The sequence below is a fragment of the Poecilia reticulata genome, chromosome 14, assembly GCF_904066995.2.
Source record: "Poecilia reticulata chromosome 14, P_reticulata-male-v2, whole genome shotgun sequence".
Classification (NCBI taxonomy): domain Eukaryota; kingdom Metazoa; phylum Chordata; class Actinopteri; order Cyprinodontiformes; family Poeciliidae; genus Poecilia; species Poecilia reticulata.
The window spans coordinates 26,526,198-26,546,490 of NC_088843.1; the positions used below are offsets into that span (position 1 = coordinate 26,526,198).

Below are 20,293 nucleotides of genomic sequence, written 5' to 3' on the forward strand. Positions count from 1 at the left end.
CAAAGACATCACACAGCAGCATTATTGTTTACAGTAGCAATAATGGATGGAGATGCTTATGGAGAGATTTTAAGTTTTATTCAGCAAGATACTTAAGATCTTGTGTTTTTACTGTGTTCCTATGTAAACACAAAACCCTACCAAATATTTTTGGTCTAGTTTCCAGTGTAAATGTCTTCGTACACTTGAAATAAGACAAAACTAACTTAGTTAGACAAAACTTTTCAGCAAGATATTGGACTTTGTTTTAAGTCAGTCATTCCTTAATATTGGTCAAAACGTACTTGTTCCACTGGCAAAATTATTTTACTGATAACATGGGAAAATGTCTCGCTTTAAGTGAAATAATCTGCCAGTGGAATTAGCACATCCATCCATCCACTTACACCCTTGTACCTAGTGAGATCTGGAGGGTTGCTGGTGCCTCTCCAGCTAACGTTTCGGATGAGAGGTGGGGTCACCCTGGACAGGTCACTAGTCTGTCGCAGGGCAACACAGAGACAGACAGGACAAACAACCATGCACACACACACTCACACCTAAGGAGAATTTAGAAAGACCAGTCATGTTTTTCTACTATGGGAGGAAGCCGGCATATCTGGAGAGAACCCACGCATGCACAGGGAGAGCATGCAAACTCCATGCAGAAAGACCCCAGGCCGGGAATCGAACCCAGAACCTTCTTGCTGCAAAGCAACAGCTCTACCAACTGCACCACTCTGTAGACCTGGAATTAGTACTTGTTCATGAATTTTAAGAAATTATTTATTAAAACAAGCTCCTGCATCTTTCCAAAAGGTTACTTGTTAGTTTTGCAACTACATTTATTTCAAATGTACGACATAAATGTACACTTGGTTTTTGGTCTGTTTTTGAATATACCAAAAATGCTTGGTGAGATTCGTGTTTTTGCAATGTAATAAAATATCATCTTGGGGTTTAATACGAGCCTCACCACGATGTTTCTATATACAGTTCCATCGTTTTAATTTATCAAAACTTACAAAAAAGTAAAACTGAACCATTCTGGACCTGAAATGCCGTTAACCTACGGCCACACACTTTGAAGCATGAGTAATGCCGAACAGCAATCTGTCCACGTTGTAAAATCGTGACCGTATGGATGCGGCTGAGAAAGTCCCAGCATGGCCAGAGATGGAGGGGGGAACAGATTCAGAGCTGCAGAAACAGATGGATGGTCTTTATTGTCCCAGCATGGGAAATATGTAGAACCTATTCATGGCCTGCACATGTTCATGCTTCACAGAGGGGAAAAAAGCCCAAAGCAGACTCAGAAATGTTCATTTATGAAGGGGAAGAACACAGAGTTTCATTTAGGTCATGAATATACGAGGGTTTTCTTAGGAGCTAATGGTGTGTGGTAGGAGCTGGACAGCAGCGAGTTAAAGGAACACCTCAGAGTATCTTTTCTGGTCACAGTTACCTTCAATTATTCATGGCTGCTCAGCTCAATGGGCCGCCTGCAGTGATCAAAATAAAAAAGGTGCAAGATCAGGAGGGAAGCAGGAGGGAAGCAGGAATACAGCGAGTTCAGCATCTGAGCAGATCTTTGAGCTCTTCTTGTCATCTTCATGTTCTATCCTGACCAACACTGCTTTTTTTTAATTGAATAACTCACTTTGTGAAATCTACAGTGAACAATCCGCAGCTTGCATCAGTAGTGGGTCAGTAGAAGTGTAATAATACAAAAATATACATACATTTCAAAGTCCTTAAATAATGTACTGACTTTGCCAAAAGTTCAGTACAAACGTTCACCATATTTGCACTTGGCTCTTAAATACGCAGATTTCCACTCATTATTGATGACGGCAGAGAAATTGAATTATTGAACATGCACATAATTAATTATTCTGCTGGGTTTTCACCAATTAACACAACTGTTAAATCATACTTTGTCACATCAACCTCACCATCTCTCTTTATTTGAGAGTGGTTAGACAGGAAAGTAGTGAGAGAAGGGGACGACATGTGGCGACGGTCATCAGGCCTGGACTCCAACTGTTGCTGTTGCATCGAGGACTAAGCCCTCTCTCTATATGTGGGTTGTGTGTTACCCCTGCACCACCACAGCACCCCTGTATGATGTAGTTAGCAAAATTATTTATTATTTATCTTGGTTTTATAAGAAACCCTTTATTATTGTAATGCTTTTGAGATGCTAGTCAGCTGACACAAAGTTCAAGTTTATAACTTTACCTGGATGACCTCAATTTTTTCCCCCTCACTGAGTCGATGTTGGAAGCTGGCAGAGGTGGTCACCTCCAACTGAAAAGTTAGTTGTGCTAACCATAAAGCGCTGATCAAAAACACTTGTTCTGGCTATGCTAAAGAGCTACACCAAAGTGGTGCTTAGAGTAAGCTAATGCTAAAGAGCTAATCATAAGATATTAGTTCTACCAACATTAAGGTGCTATCCCAACATAATATTTTGCAGGAGCTAATGCTAAAGCATTAGATTCAGTCTTGTAGATACACACCATCTGTAAAAGGCATAAAATGTTTTATAACATAGTGTATCGCCCTCTACAGGGTCAAATGTGTTATTGCACACCTACCTGTACAGTTGAGCTTCAGGATGTAAAGGAAAGAAACGGTCATTATGAACGACTGCTTATAGCAGTGGATGAACACTTCGTTGCCTCTGACTTCTCCCTTCCCAAGCTACATCCACTCACCTGCAATTAGCTCTTCTGGTTTTGTCATTTCTGTGATTTCTCAGTAACTAAGCTTGTCTTTCTCTTTCACTCACTGCTAGATTCTCTGTTATTCCTCTTTACTTTTTTCATTACTTCATTTTTTTTAATGTTTTCCAAGTTCTATACTAGTTTCTTTTATTTTTTTTTAGTAAAGAATGGACATTTTCTGAAAGTGTTTCTTGCCTACACTTGGGTCCTTCCACCACCACCCACTTAAACATGACAAAATGTGATTTTTTTTGTTTGTTTGTTTGTTTTGGTTCCATACTATCACCAACAACCTGAACATCTATTGTGATTTGTTATGACACTTTTCCCAAAATTAGCTGCACCATCTCTTATTAAGGCCTCCTGAAATCCTGAAAATGAGCAGATTCTTTATTTCCTTTTTAAACAGGAAGTTAAGCTTCAGCCTCTCTCCTGCCAGGAAGTGCTGCTCCAGCTCATCTTAGTGCGAGTGACAGAGCTGATCTGTATGTGCTTTTCTTTGGGTTTCATTATCAAACTTTGGGGAAATTAAGTAGCAGGAAAAGCAATGAGACATCTCATGATTCCCAACTGGGAATAATTCAGTATTTCACTTGCTCTGCTGCGACCAAAGCTCATGAATTTTAATATATCTTACGCAGTGTGTGTGGGGAGGATTATGTTTTTGGATCATCCTCAGTAAGTTTGGGATCTCATTCTGCTGGTCAGATCCTGACGAGTCAAAGGACTGAATGAAAACAGGAAGACGGATTCTTTTTATTACACATTTTGATATTTTTGTAACAATACAGTGGATCATAATATATCAAAATCTAAAGGTTGCTCTTTGTGTATTCGATCATCATTACTGCTGGGTCAGTAGTGTTTATCTTGAACTTGAACTTCCTGCAGATAACGCTGAAATGTTCAGTGCTCTAATTCAGTGGATAAACTTACTGTCTTCTTTCCCCTCCTCTGGTGTTTATGCAGATGTGTGAAATTATTTCAGCACCTGCTGAGGGATTGAAAAATGTAATTTTCCAAAAGCAGCATGCAGAAGCTTTTGGTCTTTTATCCGTTCAGCTACACTAAAATTATCCTTTAAAGGCTTCTGTTTGTAGACGTGAACATAATCAAAAACACAATGTTTGAAGGAATTCTAGCTGCTATTTTTTGTTGTGAAGCTCAGTGAGCATTTGAAAACAATTCCACATTTTCCTCATATGTTTGGAATCATAAGTTTACCACCCAGGATGAACTGTGACAGAATGAGATGTAATTTGGTTGGAATGCGGATGAGAGATGGGTCTGACGCCACCTGACGTCTGACAGTTAGATACGGAGGAGCTGAGACACAGGAGACGTCACCAGCCTGATGACGTCTCATCAGGCTGGATGAGGCAGAGACTCGTTAACGACCAAAATCTGACTGTCAACAATCTGATGCAAAAAGTCCCAGACATTCCTGTTTGCATGGCAGTAATAAAAAAAAGTATGAGTAGTAGTAGTTTTTTGACATCATTATATATTTTTTTATTGTATTATTAGTAGTAGTAGAATTAGAATTGTATTGTTATTCTAAGTAGTAATAAAAATATTAAGATCATTATAGTAAAATATTATTTTTTTAAAGATTATTAGTAGTACTAGAACATTCATAAAGACCTCTTTATGTCCATGACAGGTGTTATGTCATGTTTATGACAGTGTCATGTCAGTCTTATGCACACCCCTTCAAATAAAGTGTTACCAAAAGTACAACAAAAGTAAAATTAAATCTTTTTTTTATTATCTTTTTTGCCTAGTAGCGACCCTACCCCCACAAATGTGTTGTAAATAAAATATTTATAAAGCAGCCAAAAAAAGTTTATGTTTATATATAGTTTTTGTCAAAGTTCCACCTGCCTGTGATTGTGATTCTCTAAGTAAGACTTAGAGAATCACATTTTTATTTTTATCATCCATTTTGGATCATTCTGGTTTTCCACTTGATTGTGTGAAATACACAATTGGAGAACAATTGTTTCATCCATGCATGTGTTTTCAAAATTAAAAAATTAAAAATTCTTGACATAAATTTATCTTAAAAAAAAAGGAATAACAGACATTTCTGCAGATGGACCGCTGGGTTTGTCCAGAACAAGTTTTGCGTTCGACTGCTGTAGAAGTTGTCTGTTTATGTTAAATATAAAATGCTATTATTTTAAAGCAGATTTAGGAAGAGATGTTTTCTAAATTGAACTAAATATGGCTGCTTCTTGTTCCCGACAGGACGGCATGGGCAACCTGAGAATAACAGAAAAGGGCCTGAAACTGGAGGGAGACTCTGAGTTCCTCCAACCTCTCTATGCCAAAGAAATCCGGTCCAGTCCAGTAAGTAGCCTCCATGTTTTTAAGACATGAATGCCAGGCAGAGCTTACACTGTCTACTGTTACACTGACTTCTTTAAGAGGTCCACATTAATTCATGGTAACCTATAGAAAAGGCTACTAAACATTCAGCATTTGGCAGGAACTTGACATCATGCAATGTTTCTGAATTAGTTTTAATCTGAACTTTCAAGGTTTCCCCCTAAAAGTTTGAGTTTCTCTGTTGGGTTTGACTTATTTTTTGTTTTTTTTTTATCTTTTTGTTCCATGTAAGTTTCTGTCACAATTCCTCTTTATTTCCTTTAGATTTGTTGTTAATACATGATCTCACTGAACATAAAGAAAAATCCTTTTTGGTTCTGGTTCTGGATGAGTCTAAATGTTCTGGTGAAATATTCAGAAAGATGACTGACTTTGGCCCTATTGACCAAAGAGGATTGTGTAGCACTAGAGATATCAATTCATGTCGATGGCTCTCATTGTGTCTGACAAAACCCCAAAACATTCTGCTTTGAACCAGAGGACTGTCTGATTTATTTACATTAGTTCTAGCAATATGAAATATGCCTTTTAATGATTTTAACATTAAAGATGTGATCAAGACATTGAATTCTTTTTTTTAATGAAAGGAAAGAAAAAACAGAAAGTAGGAGAAAAAATCAAATTTGGGGAAAGAAAAAAAAATAGATTAAAATTGTGAAAAAAGAGAAAAAATACAATGGAGGAAAAAGAAAAAAAAGGAAAAGCAAAAAAGGAAGTAAAATGTGAAAAAGGGAAAAAATAAAATAAAAAAGCAGAAGTGATAAAAGGAAAAAGTAAGAAGATAAAAGAGAGAGAAAAATGAAATGGGAATAAAAATTACAAAAAATAGAGAAAACAGGAAAAAAAGACCAAGGTGTGGTCATTGTCTGTAAAATGGCTGGATTTGTTCTTAATAACTACTATGATAAAATTCATCTTTCCCTCCATAAGAAGAAAAGACGTCGGCTGTTGTTCAGTCAGGCCGGCCGTGTCGCAGTCCAACCACGTTTCATCAGAGGTCATGACACGACATTTCCTGTGGAATATCACATCATAGGAATCTCTGATCAATACGGCTCCGTCCTCAGGTACTCTACAGCCTCTATACAGGTGCGCACTTAAATAAAATGTTTGGCTTGCAGTTTTAGGGCCTTTGTTTTGTTTTCGGATTTCCTTCCTGTTGCTCCTACAGCAGCTACAGGAAGATGCCAGGGAATTGGAAGAGATGGGGGAAGATAAAGAGAGAGGCACAATCTCCCTCCGTCTCTTCTGTAATAATCTCTGTGTGCAGGTAGCGGACGGAAGGCTTGATAATGCAGGAGAAGCGCGCTTTATCTCTGTTGTCTGGGAGCTAACGTGAGCTGAGGGAGAGAATGACTGATGGAGGCGGGAGAGCAGAGGGGAGTAAAGAAACAATGGAGAAAAAGAAGAGACGGTGATAGAGACAGAAGCAGGGAGACAGATGGTGGAGGACTGAATTAGAACCAGAGAGACAGGAAGCAGGCGACTCTGGTTTGACAGAGCAACTAAATCATGCACAACATCTTCGCAGCAAAATTGAAATTAAGTCCGGAGTTCTCCAGGAAGCAGATCCAGATAACATGGATAATCTCCCCTGTGCACAATTTGGCACCCTGTTGAGGCGGCTTGATTTGGCTCAGGCCAACATGTGAGCATATCTATCAACATGTGATAAATACAGAACATTAGCTGGCAGGTACATTAAAGATGGCTGCAGACTGTTTTAGTCCCCCTCATAAAATATACATATTTATTGCTGCCAGAAGAGTATTGGAAGTGGAGATGATGTCTGCTCCAATTAAACTGAGAGGGGAGATGAATATAAAATCAGGACTAAGAATAGGAAAATGAAGAAGGGTGAAGAGAAACAAAACAGCCGAGGTGAGAGGAGCTGTATGGCCACATCCAACATGTTGAGCAAGGTAAAAATCGTTAATTCAACATTAAATCCAGTTGGAAAAGAATCAAAAAGAGAAATTTCTGCAAAACTTCCTGGTGCAGTGTGCAACACTGCAACTTCTGGTATCAATTCCAAACCAAATAAATACAGGATATTGCTGATTCCGATACTTATTTAAGTTTGCTATATCATCAAACCTTTTACGTGTTTTTGTGTGTTTTCCTTTAAATATTTTTTTCAAACCTAGGACAGAATTCGGACAAAGTTTACACAACTTCTCTTCTAAACCAATGACCAGTACCTGCAAGAGAGGGGAGCGGCTGTCTGCTGTAAAGAATCAATGGGTTCACTGTGCAGCAGTGAGTGCACCCACTAATCAGCCGTGACTGATTAGGTTTTCAAGAACAATCTAAAACACGACTTAATAAATAACTTTTTTCCCATTTCATAACGTTTCTGAACTGTTCGTGCTTTGCTAGAGCAGCGGTGCAATAAGTCGATCGCGGAAGGTTTTGAGTCGATCTCGGCATTAGGTAACAAACTGAATGCCGCCATGAGGGTGAAACCAGCACGTCCTCCTCTGGCTCCTTATTAAAAAATTCATAACTTTATTAAAAAACAACAACAAAAAAATCAACAAAACATGTTCAAATTAAGGACCCAACAATAATAATAATCTCAGTGATTATTGTTTCAACAAGGTGTTGCGCAATTCTGTGCGTTTCGGTTCCATTTTGCCTCTTATTTTGTGGAAATATTGATGTTGAAATTTTCTAAAAAATAACCTTTTTCAACCTTTATAGCTCCACTGTTGAAAATGAGGCTCTGATATTCACAAATGACACTGAAATAAAATAACGTCCAACATCTGGTTTGAGCTGATTCCTCTAGAACCTGTTGGAGGAAAAATATCTCAACTTCAGAAGATGTGCTTTAACCTAACAGAGCTCTGTGGTTCCTCCTATCAGTATGAGAGTCAGGGTGAGGAGGTGCCATGTTAGGAAGAGAAGTGGAAGCTGCGAGCGACTGGCAACTCAACTGAACCAGCTGCTACAAAATGGGACTCATCCTGAATGGTTAACTGACGGGCGCACAATCCTGATCCAGAAGGAACCCTCAAAGGGTTCAGTCCCATCCAACTATCAGCCAATAACCTGTCTCTCTCCAACATGGAAGCTCATGTCAGGCATCATAGCGGCTAAGATAAGCGGGCACATGGATAAATACATGAGCACGGCACAGAAGGGCATAGGCATAAATAGCAGAGGAGCCAAACACCAATTCCTGGTAGACCACACAGTCGCCCGAGACTGCAAAACCCGACACACCAACCTGTGCACGGCTTGGATTGATTACAAGAAAGCCTATGACTCAATGCCACACGCTTGGATCATTGAATGCTTAGAGATGTACAACATCAATAGGACCCTAAAAGCCTTCATTGCAAACTCGATGGGGCTGTGGAAAACCACCCTTGAAGCCAACTGCAAACCACTTGCACAAGTGTCCATCAAATGCGGCATATACCAAGGAGGTGCTCTGTCCCCACTGCTGTTCTGCATAGGCCTGAACCCCCTCAGCCAAATCATCAACAAGACTGGCTACGGACACCGACTCAAGAATGGGGCCACAATCAGTCACCTCCTCTACATGGATGACATCAAGCTGTACGCCAAGAGCGAGCGAGACATCGACTCACTGATCCACACCACCAGGATCTACAGCACTGACATTGGGATGTCATTCGGACTAGAGAAGTGTGGTCGGATGGTTACAAAGAGAGGGAAGGTCGCCACACAGAAGGGGTCTCACTCCCAGAAGGAACAATAGCAGACAGAGAGCACAGCTACAAGTACCTGGGAATACCGCAAGTAAATGGCAACCTCGATGAGGTAACAAGGAAAGGAGCCACAGCTAAATACCTCCAACGAATAAGGCAAGTCCTGAGAAGCCAGCTCAATGGCAAGAACAAGATCCGTGCAATAAACAGCTATGCCTTACCAGTAATCAGATACCCTGCAGGAATAATTAGATGGCCAATGGAGGAGATAAAGGCCACGGATGTTAAGACTCGGAAGCTACTAACCATGCATGCAGGGTTCCACCACAAATCCAGCACCCTGAGACTGTACACGAGCCGTAAAGAAGGAGGCAGAGGACTAGTGAGTGTGAGAGCCACTGTCCAGGATGAAACATCCAAGATTCATAAAATACATCAAGGACAAAGCCTCAACTGATGATGTGCTCAGCGAATGTCTCAGACAATAGGGAACAGAGGATGAGGTGCTGGAGGTACCATCATGGAAGGACAAGCCCCTAAATGGGATGTACCACCGACAAATAACTGAAGTGGCTGATATCAGAAAATCCTACCAATGGCTGGAGAAAGCTGGACTCAAGGACAGCACAGAGGCACTCATCCTGGCTGCACAGCAACAGGCCGTAAACACCAGAGCAATAGAGGCTCAGATCTACCACACCAGACAAGACCCAAGGTGTAGGTTGTACAAGGAGGCCCCTGAGACAGTCCAGCACATAACAGCAGGGTGCAAGATTCTGGCAGGGAAAGCATACATGGAACGAGATAACCAACACTGGACGGAAAGTGGGATTTTTGACCCTGTATTCTGACGCGAATGCAGCTAGTCAGTGACAGATATCGACAGCAATCGACAGTTGGCGGGGAAGCGCAGTTTCGCCGGCCACAGTCGAATGTGGAATCCTACAAGGGGGGGAGGAAGGGTGGGGAGGTGCGGGAGAAGTGTGAGGGGGGTGTTAACAGCTTAACGACTCTACTTAACATGTGAAAAGCAACAGGAGACCCACGTCAATTGTCAGTCATTGGATGAAAAGACAATGACATCACAATTAATTACTTACATGTGATTGGTTGGTAGATTTCTCCCTATTGGACACACTATACCTTTATAGTTACAGGCCTTGTTAAACCCCTCCCTAATAAATTATAAAAAAAATAACCCAGAAATAAAAATACACCAAGCACAAGGCATAAGTTTATATTTTTAATTTTTGTTGAAAAAAAAAAATTACATACATGCATATAACACACATCTACAAATAAAGAAACCACACATATATAAAATAAAACACATCTACAAGAAACCACACATATATATAAAAAAAAATCTACAAATAAAGAAACCACACATAAAATAACACATCTATAAATAAATAAAAAAAAAAAACTTCAGTTTAAAAAAAATAAATAAATAAACAGAAATAGATTACAGCACAAAATGCTTGTCTACTTCTGGGCCATGTGGTTGTGGCTTTTTTTCTGAGCATGATCCAACATACAAACGCTTATGACGCAACATGCTGTATTTAGGGTTAGCTTCAAGTCTCTCTTGTAGTTTGGAGCAGAGGTTGCCGAGCTTCTGGCTGTGGAAACTTGGTGGTCTCACAATCCAGCCCGATACACCCTCGAAGACTCCATCCTCTTCATCAGACATAAGGTCAATGGTGACACCTTCCCAAAAGGAAATCTCCTCTGCTGCCAGGTCGCACTCCTTTGCCTCCAACAGCTGTTGACACAGAACAGACATTAAGTCATAAAGAATCTTTATGAAAACATATTGTTGAAACTATACTGACATTTTAAGTGTCTTGGTTTAGAAACACCAAATATGGGGAGGTGTAATCAATTTGCCATTGAAAACTATGGCTATGTGGTAAAGTATCAACTCCTGAATATTATGTGAATAAACATGATACTTAACAAAACATTGATAAAATTACCGAGTTGTTGAGGGGATCCGTTTTGGTGGCCTTAGGATCGCATCTCTGCTTTTTGCGGATGATGTGGTCCTGTTGGCTTCATCAGATCGTGATCTGCAGCTCTCACTGGAGCGATTCGCAGCCGAGTGTGAAGCGGCCGGGATGAGGCTCAGTGCCTCCAAATCCGAGGCCACGATCTTGAGCCGGAAAAGGGTAGAGTGCCTTCTCCGGGTCAGGGGGGGTCGTCCTGCCTCAAGTGAAGCAGTTTAAGTGTCTGGGGATCTTATTCACGAATGAGGGAAGAAGGGAGCAGGAGATCGACAGGTGGATTGGGGCAGCGTCTACTGTGAAGCGGGCGCTGTACCGGTCTGTCATGGTGAAGAGAGAGCAGAGTCAAAAAGCGAAGCTCTCGATTTACCGGTCGATCTACGTTCCCACCCTCATCTATGGTCATGAACTTTGGGTCATGACCGAAAGAACGAGATCATGGGTACAAGCGGCCGAAATGGGTTTCCTCCGCAGGGTGGCTGGGCTCTCCCTTAGAGATAGGGTGAGAAGCTCGGTCATCCGGGAGGGACTCAAGAGTAGAGCCGCTGCTCCTCCACGTCGAGAGGAGCCAGTTGAGGTGGCTCGGGCATCTGGTCAAGATGCCTCCTGAACGCCTCCCTGGTGAGGTGTTCCGGGCACGTCCCACCGGGAGGAGGCCTCGGGGAAGACCCAGGACACGCTGGAGGGACCATGCCTTGGGATTCCCCCGGAGGAGCTGGAAGAATATATATATATATATAAAAAAAAATATATATATATATATATATATATATATATATATATATATATATATATATATATATATATATATATATTTTTTTTTTTTTTTTTTGTCATAGTACCCCCAAGAATTTAAAACTACTTTCACCCCTGCCAATAATCAATACTTTTTTCACTCCATAGGCCGATAACTGATAACCAATTACATACATACAAACAATAAAATTGCTCAAACTCAGTTCAGACTGGATGTATATTGATTAAAATTCAAGTCTTCCCACAGGTTTTCAGTTAGATTTGTGTTCTAGACTTCTGGACAGGCGCGCATGCCTGTTTAAAGTTGTCCTGAGAAATTTTGTGGCTTTTTAAAACATTAAATTGTGTCACTTTTGGCTTTCCCTACATACTGCAGTACAAATTGCTTGTATTTTAGGCTTCCGCTTGTATGACATGTTTAGATTTCAGCTCTAAGTGCAATGGGCCGAACCTTCCTTTAGCAGTATTTTCATTTCATTTACGGTGGATGTCCTCCATTGTTCAGCATATTTACGGCTGGCGAGGAAACACCTGGTAGAAACATCAAACCGTCGCCCAGCAAGTAACATATAACAGCTGAAAGAAATGTATTCACAAAGTGAAATGATGTGGTATGATTTGAAAAAAATAGATGCTTCCTATGTCTGGAGTAGATTTACTTCCAGAGATTTTTTGTCAACTCTATTTGGTTATTTTAATTCAACTATCTTCTCTATTTACGTCCTTTCAACATGGGAGCTGTCCTGCTGGGTGTAATAAGGTCCCATGTATTATCAGCAACATCCACAAACAAAAGTACTGCACACCGAGCCTAAATACAGATGATTGTTCCTATCCTAGAGTGGATATATTAGAAATATATTATATGCACACACTTAAGGATGCGATTTAGTACAAAATAATAGGACAGAAATGTTCCCAGTGTGTATTCCTCTTTTAGAAATGGAAGATATTGAAAAAGTCACAAATATAAAAAGGTTTCTGCTCTCTGCCTGAGCTGAGCAGAGCTGCGAGTAATGAGAGCTAACGAATGAGCAATGAGCTGTCAGCACAATGAGCTTCACACTGTAAGATAGAGAACTGAGAGAAATATAGTGAAAACTTTTTATTCAGGACCACGCAGCAAATATGGAGAAAGTTAAAATTTAAAGTTATTTCTCACTGTCTGACTGCATGTTTCTACAAGTCTTCCTACCTTGTTAGTTTCAAGCTAATTTTTAAACCAACTCATAGAGTTGAAGTTTACCTCCACCTATAATAGACATAAAATCTGATTATATACTTTAATGATTAATCTGAACTGTTATTTTTCTATAATTATGGATCACACAGTGGAAATGATTTTATAAAGAGGATCCTGGTGTAAAAATTTCTGTTTATTGTGGATTTTCTGTTATTCTGTTAAATATTTGTTTGAATTTATTTATTTATTTTGGTATAAATATTCCATCAAGCTTCTGCCATTATTCTGGATATTTGAATCACAAAAATGCAAAATTTTTAATAGCATTTTTTTTCTGAGTGGGAGATAACTTATTGTACTTATTGACTTTGTTCTAATTAAGACAACAAAAATATTTTCTGTTTTTGTACAAAAAAAAAAAAAGGAAAAAACTTCTAGCTTTATGAAAATATTGCCGCTGTATTGGAATTTTGGAAATGTTACCAAGGATTTTTCTTTTTCAAATATTAGCATTATGACAACCCTATCCCAGAAGTTAAAGTTTTCCATAAAACTTGAATCAATCCGAAATCTGTTGTGATTAACCTTGATCAGTTCTTCTAACTTCTAGGCTGACTAATCTCACTGGCAGGTGTGGGCATTGGAAATTAAAAAAGCTTATTGTGCTAATCCCAAAGATTTAATCACACATACTAGTTCTGTTATTGCTAACACAAATATGGACTTTAGCAGAAGCGTTAACTTCAATGCAAATTATATCTGCCTTTTACAGTCTACAACTCTAGAGCACCAATTAATTTTGACATAAGATACATGTTCCATAAAGCCCTTAGATATTGTATTTATGCCTGTATCTTAATCTCTAATGCCCGTGTTTTATTTGGTTCCTGTATGTTTCTTGTTGGAAATAAAGTTATTGTCAACAAAAAAAGAGAAAACTGTAAGGAGAGGAAACGGAATTGCTGCGTCTTCACACCTACAAAATAAGAGTATGAAAATAAACGTCTGACTACTTGAATAATTCTTAACAATTGATAACCAAAACTTCAACACAGATGTCAAACTTCATTCAACTAAAAGTTTACAAAGCAACCAAGTAAATTAGTGCTTTAGAATTTTTCAGGAAAAATCAATTTAAGGGAATTTAAGTGCGCTAGAACTTTCCAAAGTTAGCAAAACACTATGGCTAAACAAACACTTAGCATCTAATTCTTATTTTAGAGACTATGGAGGTTTGTTTATCCAAAAAGCTTAGTTAATAACCTTCATGTCCCACATTGAGAAAACCACATCTCTGTATCTGCATGATCAAAGTTTAATATGAAACCTCCTTAAATGACTCCAGCTCATCCGTTGCTTCTTGCTCTCTTTCCTGAGCTCCTCACATTGTTACTGTTGTTACTTGTGTATAACACATTTTGTGTATTTACTGTTGAAACTTCAATAAGTTTAATGTCATCACTAACACACACACACGCGCACACGCACGCACACACACACACACACACGCACACAAAGCCAATCCCTTCCTGGGCTGGGAGCGGAGCACAGTGGTCCGGCCGTTATCTCTAATTAGGAAGTTGACTGAGGCATGAAGATTAACCGGAGAGAGTCCAACGTGGTCAGCATTCACGATCACTCAAAGTACCCTGGGAAAAACAAAGTTATTAAAAGCAATGGGAGGATGAAGACAGGGTTGGTTTTGACTCTGAAGTTGCACTTTTGTAACTGTACTCAATACTTTCTAGAGAAACAGTTGTAGTTTAATGATCTGATGGCTCAAAGGCAAAAACTTCAGGCCTCATTTTGGAGTTAACCTTAACTCCAAAATGCAATTAAAAGACCCAAGAGGAAGTATCACACCAAGCCCACAGGGGGCAATAAATGCTGATTCTCATCAGCTTGGAAAAAGTGCAAATAAGGACCTGCCAAAAAAGGGTTGAACACGTCTAATGTTCAGGCTTTCTCAAGATTTTTCTGAGTTTCTCTTTGGACTTTGGCTGATTGTTTTGACTGGAGAACAGAACCAATTAAGTTATGTTTCAAACCTTAATTGGTTCAAATCTTCCTTAAATAACAGGGGCTTCTTTGAGTCGATTAGTAACTTGGAACAGGCAGAAATCACATGTGGGGTACCCCATAGTTCAATCCTGGGTCCCTTCTTGTTCTAATTCTACTGCTGCAGCATGGCTGTAGATGGCAATTTTTTTGGGGGGGTGGCAGCGGGGGGGGTTTGACAAGTAAAGGAATCGTCTTTTTGTCCTCAAAAGTTCTGTTTGTAAACAACATGCAACATATGCTGCAAATAAAGGAGCTTCACGTCTAATGCTGGGTTTGTTGGCAGCTCTGTGCTGTTTGATCCAGGCTGAGTGTTTAAATGAATAACGCAGTGGATCTCTCCGCAGGGCCGCCCGCTGTTCCTGCAGTCGTCCAGAAACGTCTCGGTCAACATCGTGAACAGCAACAACCAGCTGCTCACGCAGCTCGTCACAGGTAGAACTCAGCAGGAGCCACACACACTGCTGTCATGGAGCTCATTGATGATTCTTTCATGTGTTGTTTCAGGGGCCAGATAACATCTAGATCAGCAACACATACACCAAACCTGATCTGTCCATCTCACCTCTCTTCAGTGTAATAATTGTAAATCATTTACTCCCATATTGCACACTGAAATTTTGACTTTTGAAAATGGAAAATTTAATTGGGTCAAAGGACCCATTTTCTTCAAATGGGTCCTTTGAAGAAAAACTTTATTCTTCTAAGATTTACTGGAAATTCTGCATTTTTTTTTATTTGTTTGTTTGTTTTTATCATGTTATTCTATCTAAACAAGATTTTTTGTATTCAGACAATGAATGTACATATACATGTATTTACCACTTTTAAAACCTATTTTAAATTACACATTTAAATTATACAAGTATTTTACTTATACAAGCAATATGCCATGCTGACAGTAATTTGTTGTGATATTTCTCAGTGACCATAGGTGGTCAAAAATAATCTGTGGCCTTTGGGATTATTTTCTGTGGCCCCTGACTGCAATCCATTGGGATTGCAACTGTGTAAATTTGCACACCAACACAGTTGATTAATCCAGATGGACACAAAAGGTTTTATGGCAAGATTTTACTGGACAAATTTAAATCTTCTTATAATATAATATATTAGTTTAAGCACAAATTATCAACCACTTTTTACACCCAAATCCCGATCTGGTTGCTGATCGTAGACATATTTTGATACGAAGGACATGGAAAATGAAACCCCCCAAAAATTTAGGTAACTGGTTTCTTGTCTAAACAATCATGTTCCGGGTCTGTCATGATTTTACGGATCCCTTTACTTCAAAAGTCAGACTACTGTATTTCATTAATGTACTGGATGCTTAGGTTGTTGTTGAGCAGGCAAGACAAAACCATTTTTGTAGTTTTAATGAAGAAAAATTATTTTGTTGCTGGAAAATGCCTTAAACAAAATTGAATGAATTTAAAATACTGTATATGGACCCTATTTGGTATCTTAAGCTAAACTTTTAACGTTCAAAGAGCAAAAACAATCCTCTGATTAACTTAATGTCAGTCAGTAGTAGTAGTTTTTGGGGGGGGGTTCATTTTTTTTCACTTGGTGTCTTTACTTTTATTGTCTTATAACTTTCATAAGACCCAGTCCCTATTGATGCCACCTAAAGAGTTGATACATCATTATAAATTGCAAAATCAGATGAACATAAACCAAATAAATATAAATTACATTTTCAATTGATGATTTTATTTTCAAACCTGACTCAGTGCAGAAATAATTACCCCCTTAAACATAATTAATTGTGCTACTCTTAGTGGCAACAACTCCTGTCAAGGATTTGCAATAAATGTCATTGAGTCTCTTACATCACTTTGGAAGGAGTCTGGCCCACTTGACCTTCTCAAATTCAACCTCATTTGAGGATTTTCAACCTACTTGAGGTCACTTCTAAAATTGGTTGATTGCAAAATTGCCATTTCAAAGAGTTTCACATCTTCCAAGCCAATTCAAGCAGGAGTAAGAGCAGTTTTGTGTTGCAGATGTGTTATTCTGGGTATTATTAGCTCATCATTTCCAGTTCATTTAAATCCTGTTAATCCTTAGAAATATGCCCTTCATGAGCTTAGCCTCCGTTTCTTTTCTTGTACCATAATCACAGTCTCTCCTTTACTTTCTGCACCTGTCACAACCCAAAGGAGATGATGGTGTTGAATGAATGGTGCTCACTCTGTGTGAACAAGCCCAGGAAGTGTCTTTCACATTAGAAAAGGGTGCTGACATTTGGCTTCTGGCTCTGAGAGGCTCACTGAGTTCGCCCCAGTGTTTTTCCCTTCTGTAACCAGGATAATTTTTCTGTTGGATTTGGTTTTTTTATTTTTCTATTTTGATTAGATCTAATTTTATTTATTTTTATTTAAAGATTTAATTAAAAGCCCCCGTTCCTTAATTTATTCAATACCAAGCAGGCGAGATCATTATTGGTCTCGCGATGGTTGAATGTCATGTGACAGCTGCACGTCAGCATCCTAAATTGACAGCTACGGCTTATATTGGTGCTGAATCGCACCTTAGGTAGGAGACGCTGTCGGACTCTGACGTGCAGGTAGGCTTGGGTTTCTGTTCCCAAAGCGGTTTTGCTTTTGAATGTCGATCATACATCAATCGTATACCTCTGTTAAATTACAGACATATGGTCACTCATCTGTACGTTGAAACGATCTCTGTCTGTCTGTCGATGAGGAACTGGTAAGTGTTGCTCGGGAGCTAGAATGCTAGCGCTAGCCTCCCAGCCCGTGATTACGCACCCACGTAAAACACATTGGATTAAGAAATGCATGTACATGTATATTGATTGTCTGGCCTGTTTGCGCAGGCCAGGTGTGTTCCAGATCCCACCCCGCTCGGAGTAAACTGGAGGATCTGGGACACATTAAGAACTGTCTGGTTTATGTACACTGACCGGACTGGCGAGCTAACCATAGCGGAACCAGAAATCCACCCAATCTCTGAGGAACCGTCTCCAAACTGGTTGGAAATTCAACCAACCATCCACAGCGGGAACTAAAGGACTATTTTGTTTTCTCTTTCATCACCGAAAGAGACTTCCTTGTTTTAGGGAACCGGACTTCACAGTTGTGAAACACTTTGTATATATTGTAAATATAAATACACTTCGCTGATTTTTTTCACCATCTACTTGTCTCTGTGTTTTACAATTTGCCGCCACCTCCAGCAGACGAACCTAGTTAGTTTTTTAAGAAATAATTTGGATTATTTCAAATCCTAGAATGTAACACAGGTTACACTTCACATGACTAAGCTTTGTTCATGTTATGAGGAGGAACTTGGAATCATCCTGGAGAATGACACAATGAATTGCTCTTCTGTCAATCAGTCACACTTTAAGGCGAGTGTTTTCTGCCGCTAGGTTACACAAAGCAATTAAGGTCAGACACATTCGCCTGTGTTCTTCTGTTGGTCTTGACACCACCGTTTGTTTGCTTGCACCAAAAGTTTTTTTTTGTCTCAAATTTGCTGAAGCTTTGTCTTGACATGTCTTTATGTTATTATAAATTTTAGCGGAAAATCATAAAATCAGAATATTCTGTCTGCAATGTCCGATTATGTTATGATATCAATCCAGTTATTACCATTTAAAGAGTAGGAGGAAAGCGGGTCTCATTGGATGAGACCCAATGTTTTTTTTTTTCTTTACTCCTCTTCCAGTGAAATTTAAAGCAGTCATTGCCATAACTAATGGCTTATGAAAGCATCCCATTTGGGCTGTGAGTTAATAAACAAATAATACACAATCTGATTTAAGACTGATCAAGGAGTTCAAGCCCAACTCAGAGAAAGATTCTGACAGCAAATCAAAGCAGCGAGGAGAGATGAACGGTGAGGCCAAGTGGATTCTTGGGTCTTGATTGTTGAAACTTGTTAAGTTGAGTTAAACTAAAATCATTTTTAAAATGGTTTAATGGTTATATTTTAAACATTTTTGAAACATAAAAATGGTTTTATGTCTCAGCATAATTTACATATGGTTTTACGTTAAAACAAACCATATAATTGGCTCTATATAGAATGCTGTTGCTTTGTTAATTTTACAGTATCAACTGTCTTATAAACTAGTAGTGCTGCTTAGCAAATCTTGGGTTTGCAGCTTGGCACTGACTAGCATCATTTAGCTTAGCATTAGTAAACCTAGCAGTGGTTTTCAACAACTGAGGGTTGGTATAATTTGAGCAGCAGTTAACTAGCTGGACAGTAATGTTCTTCAATCAATCTTTCAGATTAGAACCAATTAGCCCCATCATACCAGTGACCAGCACAGTTAGCTTCAGTGATTGACAATACTTGTAAACTTAGACTTATGCTTCTTTATTGCCATTGCACAAAGACACAACAGTACATTTGGCAACAAATTGTTGTTGCTTGGCTACCACAGTAAACAGAAAAAAGTGCTGAATGCCTATAAGTGTAATTATAAATACATATAGAATTATAACAAAGTTACTGGTGCAGATAAGACAAAAAATGACCCTAGCAGTTATTAGCAGTGTTGTCAAGCCTCTGCAGTTTACTACAACAGACTTTTAAACTTTTTTTCCCAGTAAATTGATGAGAAACTATTTTTTTTACTAAAGTCACAGTTAAAAAAAGCCAGTTAAATAAACATAGAAATATTACATATTCTACATTCAGATGGTCTGTATTCTGTTTCTAAGCATTAATTTTCTTCAACTACACTTAAGAAGAAAAATATTGTCCATGCATTAAGAGGGGCCTGATGAAGTACTTGATATAATGCCTAAATATAAGTATTTATGTTTCAAGGAGAACCAGCTCTTATCATAATTAATTAAACATAATTAAACATACTAACAATTTTTATTCTACAATGTAAGCTTCTTGTGGCTCAATATTTGCAAACATTTCCACTAACTGCACAACCGCTCAGCTGAATTTCATCCTGCCCATTTGAACAAACCAACAGCTTCTCTTGGACAATTTCCTCACATGAACGACTCGCCTTAGCTCCTTCCACGCCATTTCTCTTGTATTGAGGTCAAGACTTTGAATTGGCCATTGCTGAACATTAATGTAATTCTTATCAAGCCATTTTTTGGTTGAGCAACCTCAACATTTAGTGCCATTGTGTTGCTCTCTAACCCACTTTCTGCTCAATTCATAAACAAATTTACTGAGTCTTTTATTGATGGAGTAATACAAAAAGCATTACTTCATCAAGAATAGAAGACTGTCTTGGCCTAAATGCATAAAGTGAAAAATTAAAATTTAACTGCTGAAGTCACCACAGTTGGAATAGTTTGCCAGCAGGACTAAAACACAGCAGCTGCAGGTTTTAGTAGCAGACTTGGATAATATGAGTTACTTGGATAATATGAGTTATCTCTTATGATGAATATTATGCTTTAAAATTGATTTGAATTGTCCTTCCATTTCTCTGTGCATCTATCCATAATAGCTACATTGAAATTTTTTTTTAATATCATAAAAAACATTAGAAAATAAAGT

The 20,293-nt window shown here is 38.8% G+C and overlaps 1 protein-coding gene across 4 annotated transcripts in view; it reads left to right on the plus strand.

Annotated features, from left to right (window-relative positions):
- sgcd (sarcoglycan, delta (dystrophin-associated glycoprotein)) overlaps positions 1–20,293 on the plus strand; it is a 275,605-nt gene that overhangs the window by 193,288 nt on the left and 62,024 nt on the right. For all 4 annotated transcript variants that reach the window (XM_008428447.3, XM_008428449.3, XM_081615943.1 and 1 more), the window contains 2 exons: positions 4,959–5,060; positions 15,130–15,217. In XM_008428447.3, the coding sequence (XP_008426669.1) occupies positions 4,959–5,060; positions 15,130–15,217 (190 nt within the window). The remainder of the gene's footprint in view (positions 1–4,958; positions 5,061–15,129; positions 15,218–20,293) is intronic.